The 24,644-nt window shown below is 43.6% G+C and overlaps 1 protein-coding gene across 1 annotated transcript in view; it reads right to left on the reverse strand.

Moving 5' to 3' along the window:
* EMILIN2 (elastin microfibril interfacer 2) overlaps nucleotides 1–24,644 on the reverse strand; it is a 62,095-nt gene that overhangs the window by 26,624 nt on the left and 10,827 nt on the right. Inside the window, exon 3 of the mRNA XM_008979567.6 lies at nucleotides 2,375–2,550. Coding sequence (XP_008977815.4) covers nucleotides 2,375–2,550 — 176 coding nt within the window. The remainder of the gene's footprint in view (nucleotides 1–2,374; nucleotides 2,551–24,644) is intronic.

Here is a 24,644-nt window from a genome sequence, read left to right on the forward strand (position 1 = left end):
TGAGAAACCAATAGATATGGAGGTAAATTCCAAAAGATTAATCTGAAGAGTTTAAAGTACTACCTCCAGGAAAATAAGAGGGTTGGGGCAGGGGTCATTTTTTTCCTATTAGTCCTCATAAAGCTATTCAACTTGTTAAACTACAATATGCTTAAACTTCTGTCAAACAAAAACTAAAATGAAACAAAACAAAAATAAAGTATTACAATCCACCAGCTCCCATGTCATATTCCCCCATCACAGTATGTGTCATGAATTATTGCAATTACTGTCTAATGATTGCCTTCCATGAAGTCAGGGACTCTGTCTGCTTTTTTTCTCACTTATTCCAAGTACCCAGTAAAGAGCCTGACAGATATAGAAGTTCAATAACCATTTGTGAGATGAATTAATTTTTCTTTAAGAAAATGAATGTGCAGACATAGGAAAGAGAATAAGGTTTTATAACAAAATGTCAATAGTAGTTTTCATTTAGTCATGAGATTATGTATCCTTAAATATTTTTTCTATATTTTGTAAACATTCTTTAATTGACATGCGTTACTTTTGTAGTTAAAAAATCATTTTAAAATCTATTTTTACAGACAATGTTGGGAAGCACTACCATTTTCAAAATTGAGAACCCCTCATGGCAAAATATCATTTAAGCATATAAAGTCAAGAAAACCTAGGCTGCATTTATTGTGACTGAACTTACAAAGATGACGTGATGGCTGAATGTGGTGGCTCATGCCTGTAATCCCAGCACTTTGGGAGGCTAGGGTGGGCAGATCACCTGAGATCAGGAGTTCAAGACCAGCCTGGCCAGCATGGTGAAACCCCATCTCTACTAAAAATACAAAAATTAGCCAGGCATGGTGGCATGCACCTGTAATCCCAGCTACTTGGGAGGCTGAGGCAGGAGAATTGCTTGAACTCAGGAGACGGAGGTGCAGTGAGCCTAGATTGCATCATTGCACTTCAGCCTGGGTGACAGAGCAAGACTCCATCACAGAAAGAAAGAGAGGAGAGAGAGAGAGAGAGAGAGAGAGAGAGAGAGAGAGAGAGAGAGAGAGAGAGAGAGGGAGGGAGGGAGGGAGGGAGGGAGGGAGGGAGGGAGGGAGGGAGGGAGGGAGGGAGGGAGGGAGGGAGGGAGGGAGAGAAAGAAAGAAAGAAAGAAGAAAAGAAAAGAAAAGAAAAGAAAAGAAAAAGAAAGAAAGAAAATAAATTAAGTGATGTAGAATGAAGTGCCAAGAAGTTTTTATCCATTAAAGTCCTTCTTTTACACTTAAAAGCAAAAGTGAACTACAGGTGAAATTCTAATTTAGGGGTTAGCTTTGCAAGTATCTCATCTCAAACAGAACAGGAATGATTCTATTTATCTATTTTTTAAAAATACAATTTTAGGCCAGGCATGGTGGCTCACACCTGTAATCCCAGGACTTTGGGAGGCTGAGGTAGAAGGATCACCTGAGGTCAGAAGTTCAAGACCAGCCTGGCCAACACGGCAAAACCCCATCTCTACTAAAAGTACAAAAATTAGCAGGGTGTAGTGGCAGGTGCCTGTAATCTCAGCTACTCAGGAGGCTGAGGCAGGAGAATCACATGAACCATGTAGGCAGAGGTTGCAGTGAGTTGAGATCACACCACTGCACTCCAGCCTGGGCAACGGAGCAAGACCCCATCTCAAAAAAATAAATTAATTAAAAATAAAAAACAGGCCATGTACAGCGGCTCACACTTGTAATCTCAGCATTTTGGGAGGCCAAGGTAGGCAGATCACGAGGTCAGGAGTTTGAGATCAGTTTGACAAACATGGTAAAATCCTGCCTCTACTAAATACAAAAATTAGCTGGGCATGGTGGCATTTGCCTGTAATTCCCATCTACTCAGGAGGCTGAGGCAGGAGAATTGCTTGCATCTGAGAGGTGGAGGTTGCAGTGAGCCGAGATCATGCCAGCCATTGCACTCCAGCCTGGGCAACAGAATAAGACTCTGTCTCCAGGGTACGGGGAATTTAACCCCCTTAAATTCAGATTTATGGGTCCAAGTAAAAGCAAGCAGTACATCATTACATCTGAATCTCCTTACAGCTGTGCCTCCAGGTGACACGAGTCTGAACCCACTGGCATTTCCTACCCTGATTTTTAAGGCATTGGCTTTCACAACAAACTGGCTCTAGCAAAGCAATTTACTTCCAAGAAATTTTGTCTTCCAATTGCTACCGCTCCTTCGAATACATTTGTCTGTCACAGGTGGCTACTGCAGGCATCTTATGTGTGTTATTCGAAGACCATGCAAAGCTCACCACTGTAAAGCATAAATCCTGTTGTTTGAAGGAGCACTGGCAGTGTTAAAGGTGGCCATACATAACAGCACAGCACGAATAAGTTACCTGTGGCTTTCTTCAAGTTGTTTCGAGGTCGAGTGGGCGTGGGGCTGAGGGTCTTCACAGGGTCTTTGGGACCTTCTTGGCAGTCTCCCCCTCTAAAGCCAGGACAGCACCTCCATTCCAGCTGTGTCACTGTCTTGTACTTAGTGACATATCTAGGTCTGAAGTTCACTCGATACCTGTGAACAGAAGGGATGACATCTCTCTTTACTGGCTGCTGTTACTAGCACCTTCTGGTGCTGGACCCGAATAAAGAGGATTCAGGGCTCGCAGGACCCTGCCTGCTCTTCCAGGCTGGCTGGGGGGGGCGATGGTCTCCTCGGTCCAGATCTGGCTGGGGATGTTCGGCCTAACTCAGATCAGCCTCAGGAAGGCAGGGGTTCCCCCATCCTCCACCTGCCCTGGGCACCGGTTTCCCAGCAAGGGGAACACACAGTTTAGAAATTCTCGGCTCACGCCTGTAATCCCAGCACTGTGGGAGGCCAAGGTGGGTGGATCACGAGGTCAAGATATCGAGACCATCCTGGTCAACATGGTGAAACCCCATCTCTACTAAAAATACAAAAAAATTAGCTGGGCATGGTGGCGCGTGCCTGTAATCCCAGCTACTCAGCAGGCTGAGGCAGGAGAATTGCCTGAACCCAGGAGGCGGAGGTTGCGGTGAGCCGAGATCGTGCCATTGCACTCCAGCCTGTGTAACAAGAGCGAAACTCCATCTCAAAAAAAAAAAAAAAAAGAAATTCTCCACCAAGACTACCATTTGAGAAGGACAATTTTCAGCCCCCAAACAGAGCTTGTGTTTCACCAAATTTCTGTTCTACAAGTCACAGTTTATGAGTCCTTATTTCAGATGTCACTAGAGATTGTTTGGTTTTGTGTTTTAAAGAAATATTCCTGGCCAGGCACGGTGGCTCATGCCTATAATCCAAGCACTCTGCAGGCCAAGGCAGGCAGATCACATGAGGTCGGGAGTTCAAGACCAGCCTGACCAACATGGTGAAACCCCGTCTTTAAAAAAAAAAAAAAAAAAAAAAGAATTGTTTGAATTCAGAAGGTGGAGGTTGCAGTGAGCCGAGATCATGCCACTGCACTACAGCCTGGGCAACAGAGCGAGATTGTCTCAAAAATAAGAAAAAGAAAGAAACATCCCTGGCGCCCTATCCCTGCATCATGTCTGTGTTCACCTCTGTACCTCCCTTCCCCGATGCTAGCAAAGGTGGCCATCAGCTATTGGAGATGGCAGCTCACACCATGTGTGTTCACTTTTTACAAAGATTCCCTGGTTCATACTATCAGTGACGGAAATAGGGAAGCAGAATTGGAAGCACTCAAAAAGTCCTGTTGACAGTGCACATTCCCTTATGCCCGGAATATCACAGAGTGCGTTTTGCAGTGTGCTGGAAAGTCTTCCAGACGCAAGGCTGGGCCTGGCCCAAAACAGACTCTGACAGCCCAACAGCTTGGGCTCACCAGGGATGGAGCCAGGAGTTCAGCCCCTGCAGTAGCCCCTGCCCACAGCACAGGCAGAAGCCACAGTTGCACAAGGTGGGGCCTCCCTACTTCAGCCCAATTGCAGTTTCCTGGCTTGGAAATCATCTCTTTTGAACCTCTTCACCTTCTCTTCATTTCTTACACCAGCACCAGCAGCTGGCCTTCTTGGGCCAATTCCCAGAAAGCAACAGGTTGGGTATCACTTTTTCAGGGTTGCTGAGAACGCCCTTGGGGAAGGCGGGACAATGGTTGCAGGGGGTTACCCAGCAAAGCAACGCCCTCCCGGGTACCAGCCCTGCAGCAGGTGAACTTCAAAGTTATCTTCCTACAGAAAGCACAGATCATGTGCTGGACCTTTGACATGTGACGGACCTTTGACATCCTCCCTTAGGGTCACACCCTGACAATTACACCTGGGTACCGGATCCACTCTGCTGGGGCTGGCCAGGTGCCCTGCAAAAGCCAAGAGGGCCCTGCTAACAGCCAGAACCCACCAAGCCCGTTAGACTCCCTAGTACCTTCCATTGTCCCTGTTTCCTTTGGTTTTCGTTGTGTTTTTTGTTTTGTAGAGACAGGTATCACTTGGTCACCCAGGCTGGAGTATAGTGGTATGATCATGGTTCACTGCAACCTCAAACTCCTGGGCTCAAGTGATTCTCCCACCTCAGCCTTGCAAAATGCTGAGATTACAGCCACCATGCCTTTTTTTTGTAAGACGGAGTTTCACTCTTGTTGCCCAGGCTGGAGTGCAATGGCTAGATCTTAGCTCACTGCAACCTTTGCCTCCTGGGTTCAAGCGATTCTCCTGCCTCAGCCTCTTAAGTAGCTGAGATTATAGGTGCCCGCCACCATGCCTCACTATTTTTTGTATTTTTAGTAGAAATGGGGTTTCACCATGTTGGCCAGGCTAGTCTCAAACTCCTGACCTCAGGTGATCCACCTGCCTTGGCCCCCAGAGTGCCAGAATTACAGGTGTGAGCCACTGTGCCCAGCCAATTAAAAAAAATTTTTTTAAGAGATGGGGGTCTCACTATGTTGCCCAGGCTTGTCTGGAACCCATGGCCTCAAGTGAACCCCAACCTCAGCCTCAAAGTGCTGGGATTACAGGCATGAGCCACCGTGCCTGGCCTGTTTGCTTTGGTCTTTAGGGCAGTGGTTCTCAGCCTGAGCCATCAGAATCACTCAGGAAACTGAAAAACTACCCATGCCTGGGTCTCACCCTCAGAGGTTCCAATTTAAGGGGTCTGGGGTGGCGGCCAGGTGCGCAGATGTTAGAAAGCTCCAGAGAGGCTTTTCCAAGGGAAACCGAAGAGGAAGACCAATTGTAAAATAGAAAAACAAGGGCCGCTTGGGATGAGGAGGGGGAGAGACCTTCCTTCCAGGCTCTTCCTTCTCTCATTCCCACCCTCTTCTATCAAGGCCTCACTATTTACATTTTCCCCTTTTCACAAGTGAGAAAACAGAGGCTCATGGGGTTAAGCAACTTGTCCAAGTTCAAACAACCGGGAAGGGGCAGGATGGTTAGGCCCAAGCATCCTCCTGCCCCCCACACAAGCAGCCATTCTCCTGGGCAATGCCTGACATTTGAGGAAGCCGCCCCATGTAGAGATGTTCCAGCAGGCCCTAAGGGCTGGGTAAGAAGGCAGCCAATCCCACTTCAGCCAACCCACTCCTGAGCATCCCACCCATGGCCAGGTATACGCCAGCCCTCGGTCCCCACTGCCACCTAGCAGGAGTCCTCTGTGTGGTCCTCAAAAATGTAAAAAGGGAAGAAAGCATCGCGGCACTGGATTGTTTTGCGTTCAGTAGAGCCTAATGCTGAAAGAATGTGTACTCTCAGGAAAACGTGGTTCCTCTGAGCACTCTGATTGAACGTGAAATGTGTTTGCTCTCGGGTTTCGTTCATCCGCCAGGAGAGGACAGCCCAGGCCTTGCAAGAAGCTCTCTCAGAGGAGAATGAGCCAGGGTGGGCAGAGCACACACTTGTGCCCATTCAAGAAGAACGGCCTCCACCCCAGCCCAGCAGGGAGCTGTGACCTCTGTCATGCCCCAGAGTGGAAGAAAGGCCTTGCTGTGCCAACACGCTTTGTTCTTTTCTTTCAAGGCAATTTTATTTGGGGGACAGTTCCCCAGCTCCTAATATACAAAAGTTCCCTGGAGCCTGGAGCCCCCGCACCCCCACACCCACTCCCACGCGGTGCCTAATCTGCCTGTTGTGGGTTTCTGGCCAAGGGCGTTCAGGTCGAGCTGCTCCTGGCAAGTTTTCAAGTCTAGGTAGGGAGGAGGACTTCCTGGCTGGCAACGACAGCTGGAAGGCAGCCACCTCCCTAGGGATGTCACATGACGATGACAAGGTTGGATCTCAGAGGTGGCCTTAGGCCCTGCTAGTCAGCCCTCAGGCTCAGTTGGGAACTGGGGAGGAGGAGATGAAAGGGTTGTCTGATTCCAAATCCCTAGGGGATTTTTCCAGCAGAAAGGAGGTTCCCTCTAAGGCAGTAGCCAGCTAGAATGGGGAGGAACTAAGGAGGATTCTGGGTCAGCCTCTTTATCATCCAAGGCACTGCAGACAAATAGCCAGTGAGCTTTAGAAAATGCCAAGGACTTTGCCTGCAAAATTGTGCCTTAAATGGTGGAGGGTGCTTGTACCTTTCTAAAAGTCCCCAAGTCACTGTCAAGTGCAGCCAGAGAGAAGAAGCTCCAGGCTCCATTTTCTCCCTCCAGGGAATCAGCCACCCTTCTACTAGGCCTGGGAGCCAGAGGACCAGGGAGGGGACGTGGAGCAGAGGCAGGTGGCCCGAGCATCCCCAGGGGCCCCTGGGCTTCGAGCACATGGGAGAAGCTCACTTAATACAGAACTGGTCAACTAACTGCAGCATGGGGGTAGTCAAGGAGCCAGAGGAAGAGTTTAAGGCAGGGCTGGGCGGCGCTGGAGGGCGGACTGCAGCTGCAGGCCTGGCGTCCCTCCCAGCCTTGGCTGTGACAGTTCACCAACACTTTGGAGAGCCCGTCCACAGCTGCCTTGGGTATGGGCGGGGATGGTCCTTGGGGCTCTAACCCAGGCCTGTCACCCTGCCACCTCACCCCTGTGAACTCCCCCCAATTCCCTTTCCCCCTCCTCCTCCCCCTCCTCCCCACCCCACCCCACCCGTCACCCCCGTTTCCCCCTCCGCTTCCTCTAAAACCCTTTTTGGAGGTGAAATAAGGGCTTCCCATTTTCATGGGTTCAGCCACTGTGTCAAGACACTGGACTGGCCCAGGAGATGCTAATGAGAAGGAAGGTATCAGGAAAAGGCCTGGAAAAGTTGTGTCAGCGTCCAGGGATCATATGACTGAAAATGTCCCTGTTAAAACATGATAAAATGACAGTACCTCCCCTCGACGTCACCCCCACAACTCCTGCTGACTCGAGTTGAGACCTCCTTCATACCACACCTCAGTCCACATTGTGTTTGCTTACTCCGTCTTTGCCTTCCTTGCCAGACTGTAAGTCCCACGAGCATAGAATTCCCATTGGCTTTGTTCATCATAACATCCCATTTAAAAAAATTAATACACTAGGCTGGGCACAGTGGCTCATGCCTGTAAACCTAGCACTTTGGGAGGCCGAGGAATGAGAATTTACTAGAAGCCTCGAGCCAGCTCTTCTTGCTCCATTCATGTGTGGGGAAACACAGAATCAACTGATCAACTGGAACAGAGCCGAGAGGATGGAGGAAGGAACCAGAAAGGAGGTGCTTCCCCAGGGATGGGAGGAAGTACCCTAGCCAGGCAAGGAGAAATAACTGCTGGCCCCGAAGAAGGAAAATCAGCATTTCTAGGGGACTCCAAGTCTCACACAGGGCAGACTCAGTTACCTGGAATCCTCTACTGCGCTAAGTTTCCACAGAGCGGCAGTTCATTCCAGCCATAGTAATTCATTCTTTTTACATTTTGATAAAATGCACATAACATGAAATGTAGCATCTTTTCTGTTTTTTCTTGAAATGGAGTCTCACTCGGTCGCCCAGGCTGGAGTGCAGTGGCGTGATCTCAGCTTACTGCAACCTTTACCTCCCACGTTCAAGCGATTCTCCTGCCTCAGCCTTGCAAGTAGCTAACATTAGGGTGCATGCCACCAAGCCTCGCTAATGTTTGTATTTTTAGTAGAGACAGTTTTGTCACGTTGGCCAGGCTGGTCTTGAACTCCTGACCTCAGGTGATCTGCCGGCCTCTGCCTCCCAAAGTGCTGAGATAACAAGTGTGAGCCGCCACACCCAACTACCTGAAATTTAGCATCTTAACCACTTTTAAGCATGCAGTTCTGCAGCCTTAAGCACACTCTTGTTATGTAATCATCACCACTGGCCATCTCCAGAACGGTTTCACCTTCCCAAACTGAAACTCTGTCCCAATTAAACACCAGCTCCCCATTCCCCTCTGCCCCCAGTCCCTGGAAACCACCACTGTACGTTCTCTATGGATTTGACGACTCTTGTACCTCATTTAAGTGCAATCATAGTGTATTTGTCTCTTTGTGACTGGCTTCTTTCACTTAGTATAATGTCCTTAAGGCTCATCCAGGTTGTAACATGTGTCAGAATTTCCTTCCTTTTTACACGGCAATTCACTTTTACAAAGTTGACTTCAGTGTTCTGATTTAGAAATTCACATGACAGTGGACTGATTTTCTTTCTTTCTTTTTTTGAGACAGAGTGTCCGTCTGTCACCCAGGCTGGCATGCAGTGGTTCGATCTCAGCTCACTTCAACCTCCACCTCCTGGGTTCCAGTAATTCTCCTGCCTCAGCCTCCTGAGTAGCTGAGATTACAAACGCGTGCCACCACACCCAGCTGATTTTTTTTGTATTTTTAGTAGAGATGGGGTTTTGCCATGTTGGTCATGCTAGTCTCAAACTACTGACCTCATGTGATCTGCCCACCTCAGTCTCCCAAAGGGATTACAGATGTGAGCCACTGCACCTGGCCAGTAGACTGATTTTCTAGGAACTACTTATGACAAATGTTTTGTGAAAAAAAAATAAAGTGTCAATGAATAAAAAAATAAGCCTTTTTTTTTTTAGACGAGGTGGTATGAGAAAGAGGGCTTTTTATATTTATTGACACTTTGCCAACCTTCTAGGAAGTAGAGGCTATACAGTTTGAAATAGGAAGTGATTTCAAAACTAGAATGAAGGAAAAGTAGTTCTGTCCAGTGGAAGAAACACTTTCCATTCGAATCCACTTTGTCCTACTGACAGTCAAAAACTGACCGTTGGAAACCATGTGCATCTGTAAAGCCAATCTCTGCATGTTAGGAGATGCACTCTGGCCCCTGAGGTCCCTTCCAATGCAAACATTCCACAGTCTGAAAAAGTCTCCCTGCTCCAGATAAAGTAAAAAACCAAAGGATCTTGCAGCTTAAAGAACATCAAATGCCAAAACCAGAATTTTCATCTTACTTCTTTCTGCTATACTATACATTTTTAATCAGATCTCTATATGGAGAAATTAATAACATGAAAACAAAGAAATGTGAAATCTTTCACTTGGCCTTTTAGGAAAATTCATCTAAATTATAAAAGCCAGAATGCTTGGGCAATATATATTTCTGAAACACTGAAACACAAAATGTATCCAATGAATCTAAAAGACTGAAGGGGCCTGATGAAAATCAGATTACAATATAGCTTTGTACATATTTTTTTTTTTTTTGAGATGGAGTCTTGCTCTGTCACCCAGCTGGAGTACAGTGGTGCAATCTCAGCCCACTGCAACCTCCGCCTCCCGGGTTCAAGTGATTCTCCTGCCTCAGCCTCCCGAGTAGCTGGGATTACAGGCGCTCACCACCACATTCAGCTAATTTTTGTATTTTTAATAGAGACAGGGTTTCACCATGTTGGTCAGGCTGATCTCAAACTCCTGACCTTGTGAGCCACCTGCCTCGGCCTCCCAAAGTGCTGGGATAACAGGCATGAGCCACCACGCCTGGCTGCTTTGTACATATTTTTAAATAACAGATCTAAAACCAATGCAATGTGTTCAAACTGAAAATATTCTACAGGAGACTGTTTCCCAGTACAAAGAATATATCTGCTGGAGAAACCACAATTGTAGGCTGCTTATTTTTCCATTTCCTCTTGAATTAATTTCCTTATCATGTAGAGTGGCAAGCTAGCTTTTAAAATCTGAAATCCTTTTCACTTCTTGGTATTTTTGCCCTGACCATATAGTGTAATGAATAGAGTTTTCCCCACAATTTATCAACCCCCATATCCCAGCAGACGGAGCATTTCTACAGTCCAAAAGAAAGGTGACGAAAGAAAACCACAGCAGCTCTGCTGAGAGGCTTGGTCCCAACTTGGCTGCCGTAGTGAAGTTGTTATTCTTAGATTTACTAGGAGAGCAGTAACTTCCTTTTGAGCAAATTCACATGGCTAAAAATGACATCATCTCCAACTGCAGGCTGTGCTCAGCCTCATGAAATACAGCTCATGCATGCCTTCCACCACGGGAGATGCATCACAAAACTCAAGGCACTGCCCTAATCGTGAGGAGGAGGGGAGTGAGCATGGAGCATCCCACGAGCCTTAACTAACTGGGAAATCAGAGACTTGGTGGAGGGCCACATCCTCCTAAAGAATTATGTTGGGAAGGGCCATTGCCGCTGCAGGCTGTTTCAGCCAAATAAATTCTATACTATCCCATTCTGAAACTGACATCATGTTTCCTCATTCTTGGAGGCAGAATCATAGAACACTGGTCTCCCGATCACTCCCCTCATCAACTCCCTGAGTGTTCCCACAGCATGATTGTGAGAACATCTGCTGGCCAGAGCCATCAGCGTGGTGTTCACCTCGAAACGACCCTCCCTCTGTGGTCTTGTGATCCAGCCCTTTCTATTCAGAGCTGCTGAACAACTCTATTTTGATTATTTCCTTTTTATTTATTTATTTATTTTGAGACGAAATCTCGCATTGTCGCTCAGGCTGTGGTGCAGTGGCACAATCTCGGCTCAACTGCAATCTCTGCCTCCCGGGTTCAAGCAACTCTCCTGCTTCAGACTCCCAAGTAGCTGGACTACAGGCACGCCCCACCACCCCCAGCTAATTTGTGTGTGTGTGTGTGTGTGTGTGTGTGTGTTTTTAGTAGAGTCAGATTTTCACCACATTGGCCAGGATGGTCTCAATCTCCTGACCTCATGATCTACCCGCATCAGCCTCCCAAAGTGCCAGGATTACAGGCATGTATTTCCTTTCTTTCTTTCTTTCTTTTTTTGAGACAGAGTTTCGCTCCCGTTACCCAGGCTGGAGTGCAATGGCGTGATCTCAGCTCACCGCAACCTCCGCCTCCCAGGTTCAGGCATTTCTCCTGCCTCAGCCTCCTGAGTAGCTGGGGCTACAGGCATGCGCCACCATGCCCAGATAATTTTTTGTATATTTAGTAGAGACGGGGTTTCACCATGATGACCAGGATGGTTTCAATCTCCTGACCTCGTGATCCACCCGCATCAGCCTCCCAAAGTGTTGGGATTACAGGCATGTATTTCCTTTCCTTTTTTTTTAATGGCTCAAGTTCTCCTAAAAAAGTCACGAGAGTGACTGACATCCTTTCTCCTGCTTGTCCCTTGACATGGCCCTTCCCTGGTTTGCAGCGCCGCAACCCCTCCTTCTTCAAGGACTTTGGTCACCCCATGCTTTCTCTTCCCGGGTAACACATCCTCCAGCCACACTCAGAGTGTCGCTGCCCTCCACTGTTCAGTGTCATTTTTAGATCCTGTACGCCAAGAGAAGTGGCTGTGACATCCCATTTGGAATCAATTTCAGACCTCTTGGTGAAGGCCACGGATATTTACAAGCTCTTAAACAGGCCATGCGTGCAACCTAGTGCCAGTTACTCAGAAGCATCAAAAATCTGAAGACATTAAGAGCTTCTTTGCACATATAAACTCAGTTTCTTCCTTTTGGCAAATTCATTCTCATTGGAAAAAAAAAATCTAAATTTGAAAACATAGGAACACTTATATTTTTGTTCTAATTTATGATCATATGGAAGGAAAAAGACCCAAACATTATAACCTAGTTTTAAATTTCTTCCATAGTTCAGGCTAACACAGTATTACCATGTTTTTAACACTCACATTTCACATAGTGAGGTGCAGACGTCTTCATTCACCTGCACTCTGCTCAGAAGGGGCATGGTGTTTCTGGAAGAGTGCCAGAGCCCAACCCACCTCCTGACCTGGAGGGGTGGGCAGCACAAAGGAGGGGAGGGGGCTGCTTAGCCAGATAAAAACGGATGCAAAGTTGTTTTTCCCCATTCTGTATGTCACCACATGCCTTCAGTGAATGATGGCGTGTGCACACACACACACACCACACAGAGGAATCTATCCAACAACAAAAAGTAATCAACTACAGCATGGTGCAATGGTACACACCTGGAGTCCTAGCCACTCAGGAGGCTGAGGTGGAAGGATCACTTAAGCTCAGGAGTTTGAGACTAGCCTGGGCAACATAGCGAGATCCTGTCTCTTTAAAAAAAAAGAAAAAGGACTCAACAACTAATACATACTCTTATACAACATGAATGTGTTTATTTGCTCTTAAATGGGAGGGGTGATGGGGGAGGTGGCCATGAGGGAGTAAGAAGAGGAGCTTTTCTCCAGGATTAATCAGGGTGGCCAACAGACTTAAGCCGTTCGTGTTGTCGCAATCATCAGTAAAGTCCTCACGGCTTGCACAGGCTTGTGGGACTGGATTTCTATTAGGGAACTTGAGGGTATAACATTCCACACCGAGGCCAACCAAGCGTGGTTCAGAGAGCCAGCACAGAACTCAGGAGGCCGCAGGATGCTAAGCCTTGAAACGTGCCCCTGTCTATAGGGAAGATCTGGGGCTGCTACAATTCCTGTCCTTCCAGAGGAACGAAACAAATATATAGACTTTTGAGGTGAAGAGGGGCTCAACTGACATCTGTTCACAATTTTTTTTTGTTTTTGTTTTTGTTTATTTATTTTGTTGCGATGGAGTCTCACTCTGTCACCCAGGCTGGAGGGCAGTGGTGAAATCTTGGCTAACTGTAACCTCCGCCTTCCGGGTTCAAGTGATTCTCCTGCCTCAGCCTCCCAAGTAGCTGGGATTACAGACGTGCACCACCAGCATGCCCAGCTAATTTTTGTATTTTTAGCAGAGACAGGGTTTTGCCATGTTGGTCAAGTTGGTCTTGAACCCCTAATCTCAAGTGATCCCCCCACCTCGGCCTCCCAAAGTGCTGGGATTATAGGGGTGAGTTACCACACCTGGTCTACAAGTTTGTTTTATTTATTACTTATTTATTTAGAGACCAAGTCTCACTCTGTTTCCCAGGCTCGAGTGCAGTGGTTTAAAATTGGCTCACTGCCATCTCTGCCTCCTGGGTTCAAGCAATTCTTCTGCCGCAGCCTCCTGAGTAGCTGGTATTACAGGCATGCACCACCATGCCCCCCTAACTTGTGCATTTTTAGTAGAGATGGAGTTTTGCCATGTTGGCCAGACTGGTCTCGAACTCCCGACCTCAGGTGATCCGCTTGCCTTGGCCTCCCGAAGTGCTGTGATTACAGGTGTGAGCCACCATGGCTGGCCCCGGCCCACAAGTTTTAAATATAGGTGAATTGCTTCTCATTTCTTTAAATTAAGTTTAAAAAAAATCACATAATCTGCATTATTTTGTTGTTTTATTTAAATAAAACAATTAAGATCTGTGAGTTAAACATTGTTTCCTGTTCTCCTAATGAACATGGGCATAAGCTGGCCCACGACCCAAAAATACTTCACTTTGCTTCAATCAATTTTTGCAAATAACATATAAAACCAGGCATGGTATTCTCAAAGAAGCCACACAATTAATATTAAAAATAATTCCCTATGTGTTTAATATTCACCTTTTTCTAAGAGCAGTTATATCTTTGGTCATTGCATCCTCTCCATAATGCCAAACTCTTCTTTATAGTGGCGTGACATGAACCCTCACAATTTGAAAGCTGTGTCATAGAGATTATAGTGAGATTGCCAGGTAAGTAACCTATATACAATTTATATCATTAGTTTGGTTGATTTAACTATAATCTACCATATCACATCATTTTAGCTACAAGCTTTTTCACTGAGTATTAAAAACCATTTTCAGTCCAGGCATGGTGGCTCACGGCTGTAATCCAAGCACTGTGTGAGCGCAAGGCAGGTGGACTGCTTGAGCATAAGGGCTTGAGATCAGCCTGGGCAACATGGTGAGACCCCATATGAATTTGTTATCAAAAATAAAACCATTTCCAGGCCAGGTGTTGTGGCTCACACCTGTAATCCCAGCACTTTGGGAGGCTGAGGCAGCCAGATCAGAGGTCAAGAGTTCAAGACCAGCCCGGTCAACATGGTGAAACCCTGTCTCTACTAAAAATGCAAAAATTTGCTGGGCATGGTAGCATGGTGGCAACTTGGGAGGCTGAGTCAGGAGGATCACTTGAACCAACTTGGGGAGTAGAGCCAAGATCACGCTATTACACTCTAGCCTGGGCTAGAGAGTAAGACTCCGTCTCAAAAAAAAAAAAAAAAAAAAAAAAATAGAAAAAGAAAAATGAAAACCATTTTCAAAGACTATGTATCTCACAGTTTCCATTTTAAAAATATAAGCCATGGAGAGTTGCTCAAATTTGTAGTCTGCATGACTGAAAATTGAAAACTCAACCCAGATCATGTGATTCTTAGTAGAAAGACAAGCTAAAAACACTCTTTCATCCATCCATTGAGCAACAGTAGTGTCCTTTGGATGCCTAGCAGGTGGTACCCCGGCACCACAGCCTTCCTTGAGCCATCAGTATTCAATATGAAGCAGTTATACTAATATGGAAACCCTATGAACAATAAACATATCTCTATCGTCCATAACCACTGAGGTGCACTAGTCCCAGCTTGGCCAAAGATCAGTGACATCAGACATGATCCAACCCTGCTCTAATCTTCAGTTACCTCAAATATCAACTGAGATTTCTAGTATTTGCCCTCTTTTACACCCCAAACATTAAAAGGAAAAAGCTTTGAAACAATAAAGCTTTACAGAAATGAAAGAAAATTATATACAGTATGTGTATTTATTTACCGTAAGGTAAACTTGCAATGAGACTAAAAATTTGAATCCCTTCCATAATAGTGGACTCCACTGCCCACATCAAGGATTACAGTTAATTTCTGACAATCAGGTGATAAATAATGAGGTCCTGATTATCTCCCAGATAAAAGCAGTCCTGCCATAACCTCCAAATGACAGGCCAGGAACTAATTCACCTTCCTTTGCAATGCGTGGTCATTTCTAGCAATACCCTTAACAGAGCAGCACACAGATCCCCGATCAGTGCCAAATCTCCACGTCCTCAGAACCCGTAGGGCAGAAGGAGCTGCAGTCCCAGGCCCAGTGCTCACTCCCCTCCACTGCCAACTGGGCATCCCTCTCAGTTCTGGCACAGACTGCCAGTCTCCTGAGTGAGTCCTTCCTGCACCTCTCACCCCACCCAGTCCCCTGACCCAAATATATTTTGCACACATGGCTGGTTAGCATTTGAAAGCACAGCTCTGAGAAGGGAAGAAACCAGCACAAAAACGATGAAAATACCCAAAACCAGAATGTCTCTCCTCCTCCAAGGGATCACAACTCCTCACCAGCAAGGGAACAAGGCTGGATGGAGAATGAGTCTGATGAACTGACAGAAACAGGCTTCAGAAGGTGGGTAATAACAAACCTCTCTAAGCTAAAAGATCATGGTCTAACCCAATGCAAAGAAACTAAGAACCTTGAAAACAGGTTTGACAAAATGCTAACAAGAATAAACAGCTTAGAGAGGAACATAAATGAATTGATGGAGCTGAAAAACATAACATGAGAATTTCCCGAAGCATATACAAGTTTCAATAGCCGAATCAACCAAGCAGAAGAAAGGATATCAGAGGTCAATGATCGACTCAATGAAATAAAATGAGAAGACAAGATTAGAGAAAAAATAGTAAACAGAAATGAACAAAGCCTCCAAGAAATATGGGATTATGTAAAAAGACCTAATGTACGTTTGATAGGTGTACCTGAATGTGACAGAATGAATCCAAGCTGGAATAAACTCTTCAGGATATTATCTAGGAGAACTTCCCCAACCTAGCAAAGCAGGCCAACATTCAAGTCCAAGAAATACAGAGAACGCCACAAAGATATTCCTCAAGAAGAGCAACAACTCCGAGGCACATAATCATCAGATTCACCAGGGCTGAAATAAGGGAAAAAGTGCTAAGGGCAGCAAGAGAGAAAGATCGGGTTACCCACAAAGGGAAGCCTATCAGACTCACAGTGGATCTCTCAGCAGAAACCCTACAAGCCAGAAGAGAATGGGGGCCAATATTCAACATCCTAAAAAAAAAAAAGAAATTTCAACCTAGAATTTCATATCCAGCCAAACTAAGCTTCATAAGCAAAGGAGAAATAAAATCCTTTATGAACAAGCAATTGCTGAGAGATTTTATCACCACCAGGCCTGCTTTACAAGAGCTCCTGAAAGAAGCACTTAACATAGAAAGAAACAACCAGTACCAGCCACTCCAAAAATGTACCAAATGGTAAAGAGCATCGAAACAATGAAGAAACTGTGTCAACTAATGGGCAAAACAACCAGCTAGCATCAAAATGGCAGGATCAAATTCACACATGACAATATTAACCTTAAATGTAAATGGGCTAAATGCTCCAATCAAAAGACACAGACTGGCAAATTGGATAAAAAGTCAAAACCCATCAGTGTGCTGTATCCAGGAAACCCATCTCACATGCAAGAATACACATAGGCTCAAAATAAAGGGATGGAGGAAGATCTACCAAGCAAATGGAGAGCAAAAAAAGCAGGAGTTGCAGTCCTAGTCTCTGATAAAATAGGCTTTAAACCAACAAAGATCAAAAGAGACAAAGAAGGGCATTACATAATGGTAAAAGGATCAATGTAACAAGAAGAGCTAACCATCCTAAATATATAAGTGGCCAATACAGGAGCACCCAGATACATCAAGCAAGTTCTTAACAACCTAAAAAGAGACTTAGATTCACACACAATAATAGTGGGAGACTTTAACACTCCACTGTCAATATTAGACAAATCAACAATACAGAAAATTAACAAGGATATCCTGGACGTGAACTCAGATCTGGACCAAGCAAACCTAATAGACAGCCACAGACTCTCCACCTCAAATCCACAGAATATACATTCTTCTCAGCACCACATTGCACCTACTCTAAAATTGACCACATAATTGGAAGTAAATCACTCCTCAGAAAATGCAAAAAAACAGAAATCATAAACAGTCTCTCAGACCACAGTGCAATCAAATTAGAACTCAGGATTAAGAAACTAACTCAGAACCACAGGACTTCATGGAAACCGAACAACCGGCTCTTGAATGTTGACTGGATAAACAATGAAATGAAGGCAGAAATAAAGATGTTCTTCAAAACCAATGAGAACGAAGACACAACATACCAGAATCTCTGGGACACATTTAAAGCAGTGTCTAGATGAAAATTTATAGCAATAAATGCCCACATGAGAAGCAAGGAAAGATCTAAAATCTACACCCTATTATCAAAATCGAAAGAGCTAGAGGAGCAAGATTAAAAAAAACTCAAAAGCTAGAAGACAAGAAATAACTAAGATCAGAGCAGAACTGAAGGAGATAGAGACACAAAAAACCCTTCAAAAAATCAATAAATCCAGGAGGTGGTTTTTTTGAAAAGATCAACAAAATAGCAGACCACTAGCCAGATTAATAAAAAAGAAAGGAGAGAAGAATCAAATAGATGCAATAAAAAACAATAAAGGGGATACCACCACAAATTCCACAGAAACACAAACCACCATCAGAGATTACCACAAACAACTCTATGCACATAAACCAGTAAACCTGGAAGAAATGGATAAATTCCTGGACACTTATGCCCTCCCAAGCCTAAACCAGGAAGAAGTCAAAACCCTGAATAGACCAATAATAAGGGCTGAAGTTGAGGCAGCAATTAATAGCTTACCAACCAAAAAAAGCCCAGGTCCAGATGGGTTCATAGCTGAATTCTACCAGACATATGAAGAGGAGCTGGTACCACTCCTTATGGAACTATTCCAAACAATCCAAAAAGAGGGAATCTTCCCCAAATCATTTTATGAGACCAACGTCATCCTGATACCAACACCCGGCAGAGACTCAACAAGAAAAGATAACTTGAGGCCAATAGCCATGATGAACATAGATGCAAAAATCTTCAATAAAATACTGGCAAACTGATTGCAACAGCACATCAAAAAGCTTATCCATCACGATCAAGTAGGCTTCGTCCTGGGATGCAAGGCTGGTTGAATATATGCAAGTCTATAAACATAATTCACCACATAAATAGGACCAAAGACAAAACCACCTGATTTTCTCAATAGATGCAGAGAAGGCCTTCAATAAAATTCAACAGCCCTTTATGCTAAAAGCTCTCAATAAACTAGGTATTGACAGAACATATCTCAAAATAATAAAAGCTATTTATGACAATCCCACAGCCAATATCATACTGAATTCCCTTTGAAATCTGGCACTAGACAAGGATGCCCTCTCTCACCACTCCTATTCAACATAGTATTAGAAGTTCTAGCCAGAGCAATCAGGCAAGAAAAAGAAATAAAGGGTATTTACTTAGGAAAGGAGGAAGTCTAATTGTCTCTATTTGCAGACAACATGATTGTATATTTACAAGACCCTATAATCTCAGCCCAAAATCTCTTTAAACTGATAAGCAACTTCAGCAAAGTCCCAGGATGCAAAATAAATGTGCAGAAATCACAAGTCTTCCTATACACCAATAACAGACTTAAAGAGAGCCAAATCAAGAACAGACTGCCATTCACAATTGCTACAAAGAGAATAAAATACCTAGGAATACAACTAACAAAGAATGTAAAGGACCTCTTCAAGGAGAACTACAAACCACTGCTCAACAAAATAAGAGAGGACACAAACAGATGGAGAAACATCCATGCTCATGATTAGGAAGAATCAATATCATGAAAATGGCCATACTGCCCAAAGTAATTTATAGATTCAATGCTATCCCCATCAAGGTACAAATGACCTTCTTCACAGAACTGGAAAAATCTACCTTAAACTTCATATGGAACCAAAAGAGAGCCTGCATAGTCAAGTCAATCCTAAGCAAAAAGAACAAAACTGGAGGCATCATGCTACCTGACTTCAAACTATACTACAAGGCTACAGTAATCAAAACAGCATGGTACTGGTACCAAAACAGGGATATAGACCAAGGAACAGAACAGAGGACTCGGAGGCAATGCCACACATCTGCAACCATCTGATCTTTGACAAACCTCACTAAAACAAGCAATGAGGAAAGGATTCCCTGTTTAATACATGGTGTTGGGAAAACTGGCTAGTCATGTGCCAAAAGCAGAAACTGGACCCCATCCTGACACCTTACACTAAAATTAACTCCAGATGGATTAAAGACTTAAACATAAGACCTAATACCATAAAAACCTTAGAAGAAACCCTAGGCAAAACCATTCAGGACATAGGCATAGGCAAGCACTTCATGACTAAAACACCAAAAACAATGGCAACAAAAGCCAAAATAGATAAATGGGATCTAATTAAACTCCAGAGCTTCTGCACAGCAAAAGAAACAATCATTAGAGTGAACCAGCAACCAACAGAATGGGAAAAAATTTTTGCAATCTACCCATCTGACAAAGGACTTATATCCAAAATCTACAAAGAACTAAAGTAGGTTTACAAGAAAAAACAAACCAACCCATTCAAAAGTGGGCAAAGGATATGAACAGACACTTTACAAAAGAAGACATACATGAGGCCAAAAACATATGAAAAATGCTCATCATTACTGATCATTAGAGAAATGCAAGTCAAAACCACATTGAGATACCATCTCATGCCAGTTAGAATGGCAATCATTAAAAAATCTGGAGACAACAGATGCTGGAGAGGATGTGGAGAAATAGAACACTTTTACACTGCTGGTAGGAGTGTAAATTAGTTCAACCCTTGTGGAAGACAGTGTGGTGATTCCTCAAGGACCTAGAAATAGAAATTCCATTTGACCCAGCAATCCCATTACTGGGTATATATCCAGAGGATTCTAAATCATTCTACTATAAGGACACACGCACACGTATGCTCACTGCAGCACTGTTTACAATAGCAAAGACTTGGAACCAACCCAAATGCCCATCGATGATAGACTGGAAAGGGAAAATGTGGCACATATACACTGTGGAATATTATGCAGCAATCAAAAATGAAGAGTTCATGTCCTTTGTAGGGACATGGATGAACCTGGAAACCATCATTCTCAGCAAACTGACACAAGAACAGAAAATCAAACACCACATGTTCTCACTCATAGGTGGGTGGTGAATGATGAGAACACATGGATACAGGGAGGGGAGCATCACACACTGGGGTCTGTGGGAGAGGACTAGGGGAGGGACAGTTGGGAAGTTGGGAGTTGGGGAGGGATAACATTAGGAGAAATGCCAGATATAGGTGATGGGGGTGGAGGCAGCAAACTACACTGCCATGTATGCACCTATGCAACAATCCTGAATGTTCTTTACATGTACCCCAGAACCTAAAATGCAATAAAATATATATATATATGCGCACAGCTCTGATGATGTCCCTGCCAGGTGTGGTGGCTTGTGTCTGTAATCACAATACTTTGGGAGGCAGAGGCAGGAGGATCACCTGAGCCCAGGAGTTTAAGGCCAGCCTGGGGAACACAGCAAGATCCCATTCTCCATAAAATGTGGGGTAACCCAAGTTTGATGATGTCCCTAATGAAAGCATTCATGACCCCCTTTGCATGGATAATAAAGCCCACACTCCCAACCACAGTGTTATGGACTGAATTGTGTCCCCCCGCAGAAAGATATATTGGCATCCTAACCCCCAGTATCGAAAAATGTGTCTTTATTTGGAGATAGAGTCTTTATAGAGGTGATCAAGTTAAAACAAGGTCATTAGAGTGGGTCCTAATCAGGTAGGTCTGGTGTTCTTAGAAAATGGGAAAAATTTAGTTAACTGGGTAGCTAAAGAAAAAAAAGGGGGTGTGGGGGAATCTGGAGACAGAGACAGGCACACACAGAGGACAGACAATGTGAAGAGACAAGAGGAGAAGACAGATATCTACGAGATATGGAGAGAGGCCTGGAACAGATCCTTCCCTTGAAGCCCTCAGGAGAACCAACCCTGCCCACGTCTTGATTTATGACTCCCTGTGGACACCCACCTCTAGGTCCCTGCTGGTGCGTTTTGACTTACATTGACCTTGGCCTTCTTTCACATCTGCATATATTCAACTGGAAGCTTTCTTCAAAGCCCGAAGACGTCACCATTTGCAAACAAGTTCTCAGATTCCTCCTGACTGGAAATGATTTTCTTCCACCTCTGAGCACCCCCAGCACTCTGTGTTTCTCTTACTGCAATCCTCATTTCTAGCTTTTATGTTGTAATTATTTAGGCATATGTTTCAATTCACCTGCTAGATATGAACTTCCAGAAGCCAACAGAAACTTCCTTGCTGTATCCCTGTAGAAACTGGTTCTGGGCCACATGTAGGCCTTACACAGAAATATTTGTTTAATGAAACAGTCTTAAAAGAGTAAGTTTTATTTCAAGCCTATTGAGCTTCCTGCCAATTCAAAATAGCTTATGCTAATTACGAATCCTTAACCCAACATTTTCAAGGGCTGTAAATGTAAAATGTTTTTTACTCCATGATGGTTTTATTTTTAATTATTGATTTTGAGACAGGGTCTGTCACATAGGCTGGAGTGCAGTGGCAAGATCATACTCACTATAGCCTCAACCTCCCCAGCCCAAGCAATCCTCCCATCTCAGCATCCTGAGTAGCTGGGACCACAGGTGTGCACCACCATGCCCAGCTAATTTTTGTATTTTTAGTAGAGACTGGGTTTTTCCATGTTACCCAGGCTGGTCTCTAACTCCTGAGCCCATGTGATCTTCCCACCTCAGCCTCCCAAAGTGTGAAGATTACAGGTGTGAGCCCCCACACCTGGTCCATTATGATTTTATCTAGTTTTCTATATCTGTTATGTCTCTACCATCTCAGTGGTTCTTCAGAAACTCCAAGAAGTATCCTTACTATCAATATAAGTTATTTTTCTCACTCTGTATTTCAGCATGCCTTCAGCAACTATATATAGATAATGGTATACACACACAAACACACACACACACACACACACACACACACACAAGACTCTACCTAACAACAAAAAGTAATCAACTACAGCTAGGTGCAGTGGCACATACCTGGAGTCCTAGCCACTCAGGAGGCTGAGTTGGAAGGGTCTCTTGAGCCCAGGAATTCAAGACCAGTCTGGGCAATGTAGTGAGATCGCATCTCAAATAAAAAGTCAACTATTGATACATATTATAACATAAATGAATCTCAAAATCTTTCTGTTCAATGAAAGAAGCCAGCCAAAAGAGACTACAACCTGCATGACTCTATTTACATAAAACTTTAAAATATGCAAACTTATCCCTAGTGAGGGAAAGCAGATCAGCAGTTCCCAGGGAGGGGGTGTGTGGGGAGAAACTGGAAGGAGGGATTAGCAAGGGATATGCTAATTGTAATGTTGGCTTCATGGGTGTAGATGTCAAAATATTAAATTGTACAACTTCAAATATGTGGCTTACTCATGTAAATTATACTTCAATTCAGCTTTTTTAAAAAAAACTATGTAATTTCTACATTAAGGTATTTTAAAATCTCTTCAAATCTGTGAAAGCACAGTACCAGTCTTTTCCTGACTATGCAATAATATATTTCAATTACACAGAAACTAAATTCAGCATCATTAAGTCTTTGTCAGAGTTTCAGAATGAAGGTTTAAGTAGAGCTGTTTTTTTTAAAAATGTATCAGATTACTCTTCAGACACACAACCAATTGTTTCTGCCTATTGAGAACTCAGGTCTAATATTTATTTTGTTCTTTTAAAGGTATTGGATCAATGATTGAGGAAGAAAGCCAAACAGGATTTTTAAAAAAATAATAACTTCCTTCAAACTGCAATGTTGTATAAAATAACAGAAAACATCACAGATGTATATTAGCATTTTGAAAATACAACAAGAAATAAGACCAGGACCAGATGGATTCACAGCTGAATCCTACCAGACATTTAAGAAGAATTGGTACCAATCCTGTTGACACTATTCCACAAGACAGAGAAAGAGAGAATCCTCCCTAAATCATTCTATAAAGCCAGTATCATCCCAACACCAAACCCAGGAAAGGACATAACAAAACAAGAAAACTACAGATCAATATCCCTGATGAAGATAGATGCAAAAACCCTTAAAAAATACTAGCTAACCAAATCCAACACCATATCAAGATAGTTTCATACCAGGGATGCAGGGATAATTTAACATACACAAGTCAATAAATGTGATACATCACATAAACAGAATTTAAAAACAAAAATCACATGATCATCTCAATAGATGCAGAAAAACCATGTGACAAAATCCAGCATTTCTTTATTATTAAAATCCTCAGCAAAATTGGCATACAAGGGACATACCTCAATGTAATAAAAACCATGTATGACAAACCTACAGCCAACATAATACTGAATGGGGAAAAGCTGAAAGCATTCTCTTTGAGAACTGGAACAAGATGAGGATGCCCACTTTCACCATTTCTATTCAACATTGTACTGGAAGTCCAAGCCAGAGCAGTCAGAGAAGAGAAAAAAATAAAGGGCATTGGAATTGGTAAAAAGGAAGTCAAACTGTCACTGTCTGCTGATGATATGATTGTATACCTAGACCCCGAAAGAATCCTCCAAAAAGCTCCTGGAACTGACGAATTCAGCAAAGTTTCAGGATACAAAATTAATGTACACAAATTAGTAGCTCTGATATACACCAATAGTGACCAAGCTGAGAATCAAATCAAGAACTCAACCCCTTTTACAATAGATGCAAAATAAATAAATAAATAAAATACTTAGGAATATACCTAATCAAGGAAGTAAAAGACCTCTACAAGGAAAACTACAAAACATTGCTGAAAGAAATCATAGATGACACAAACAAATGGAAACATATCCCATGTTCATGAATGGGTAGAATCAATATTGTGAAAATAGCCATACTGCCAAAAGCAATCTACAAATTCAATGCAATTCCAATCAAAATACCACGAACATTCTTCATAGACCTAGAAAAAAAAATCCTAAAATTCATATGGAACCAAAAGAGCCCACATAGCCAAAGCAAAACTAAGCAAAAGAAACAAATCTGGAGGCATCACACTATCTGACTTCAACCTATACTATAAGGCCATAATCACCAAAACAGCATGGTACTGGTATAAAAATAGGCACATAGACCAATGGAACAGAATAGAGAATCCAGATGTAAACCCAAATACTTACAGCCAACTGGTATTCAACAAAGGAAGCAAAAATATAAAGTGGGGAAAGGACATCCTATTCAACAAATGGTGCTGAGATAGCTGGCAAGTCACATGTAGAAGAATTAAACTGGATCCTCATGTCTCACTTTATACAAAAATCAACTTAAGATGGATCAAGGACTTAAATCTAAGACCTGAAACTATAAAAATATTAGAAGATAACAGTGGAAAAACCCTTCTAGACATTGGCTTAGGCAAAGACTTCATGACCAAGA

Source organism: Callithrix jacchus, chromosome 13, assembly GCF_049354715.1.
Source record: "Callithrix jacchus isolate 240 chromosome 13, calJac240_pri, whole genome shotgun sequence".
Classification (NCBI taxonomy): Eukaryota; Metazoa; Chordata; class Mammalia; order Primates; family Cebidae; genus Callithrix; species Callithrix jacchus.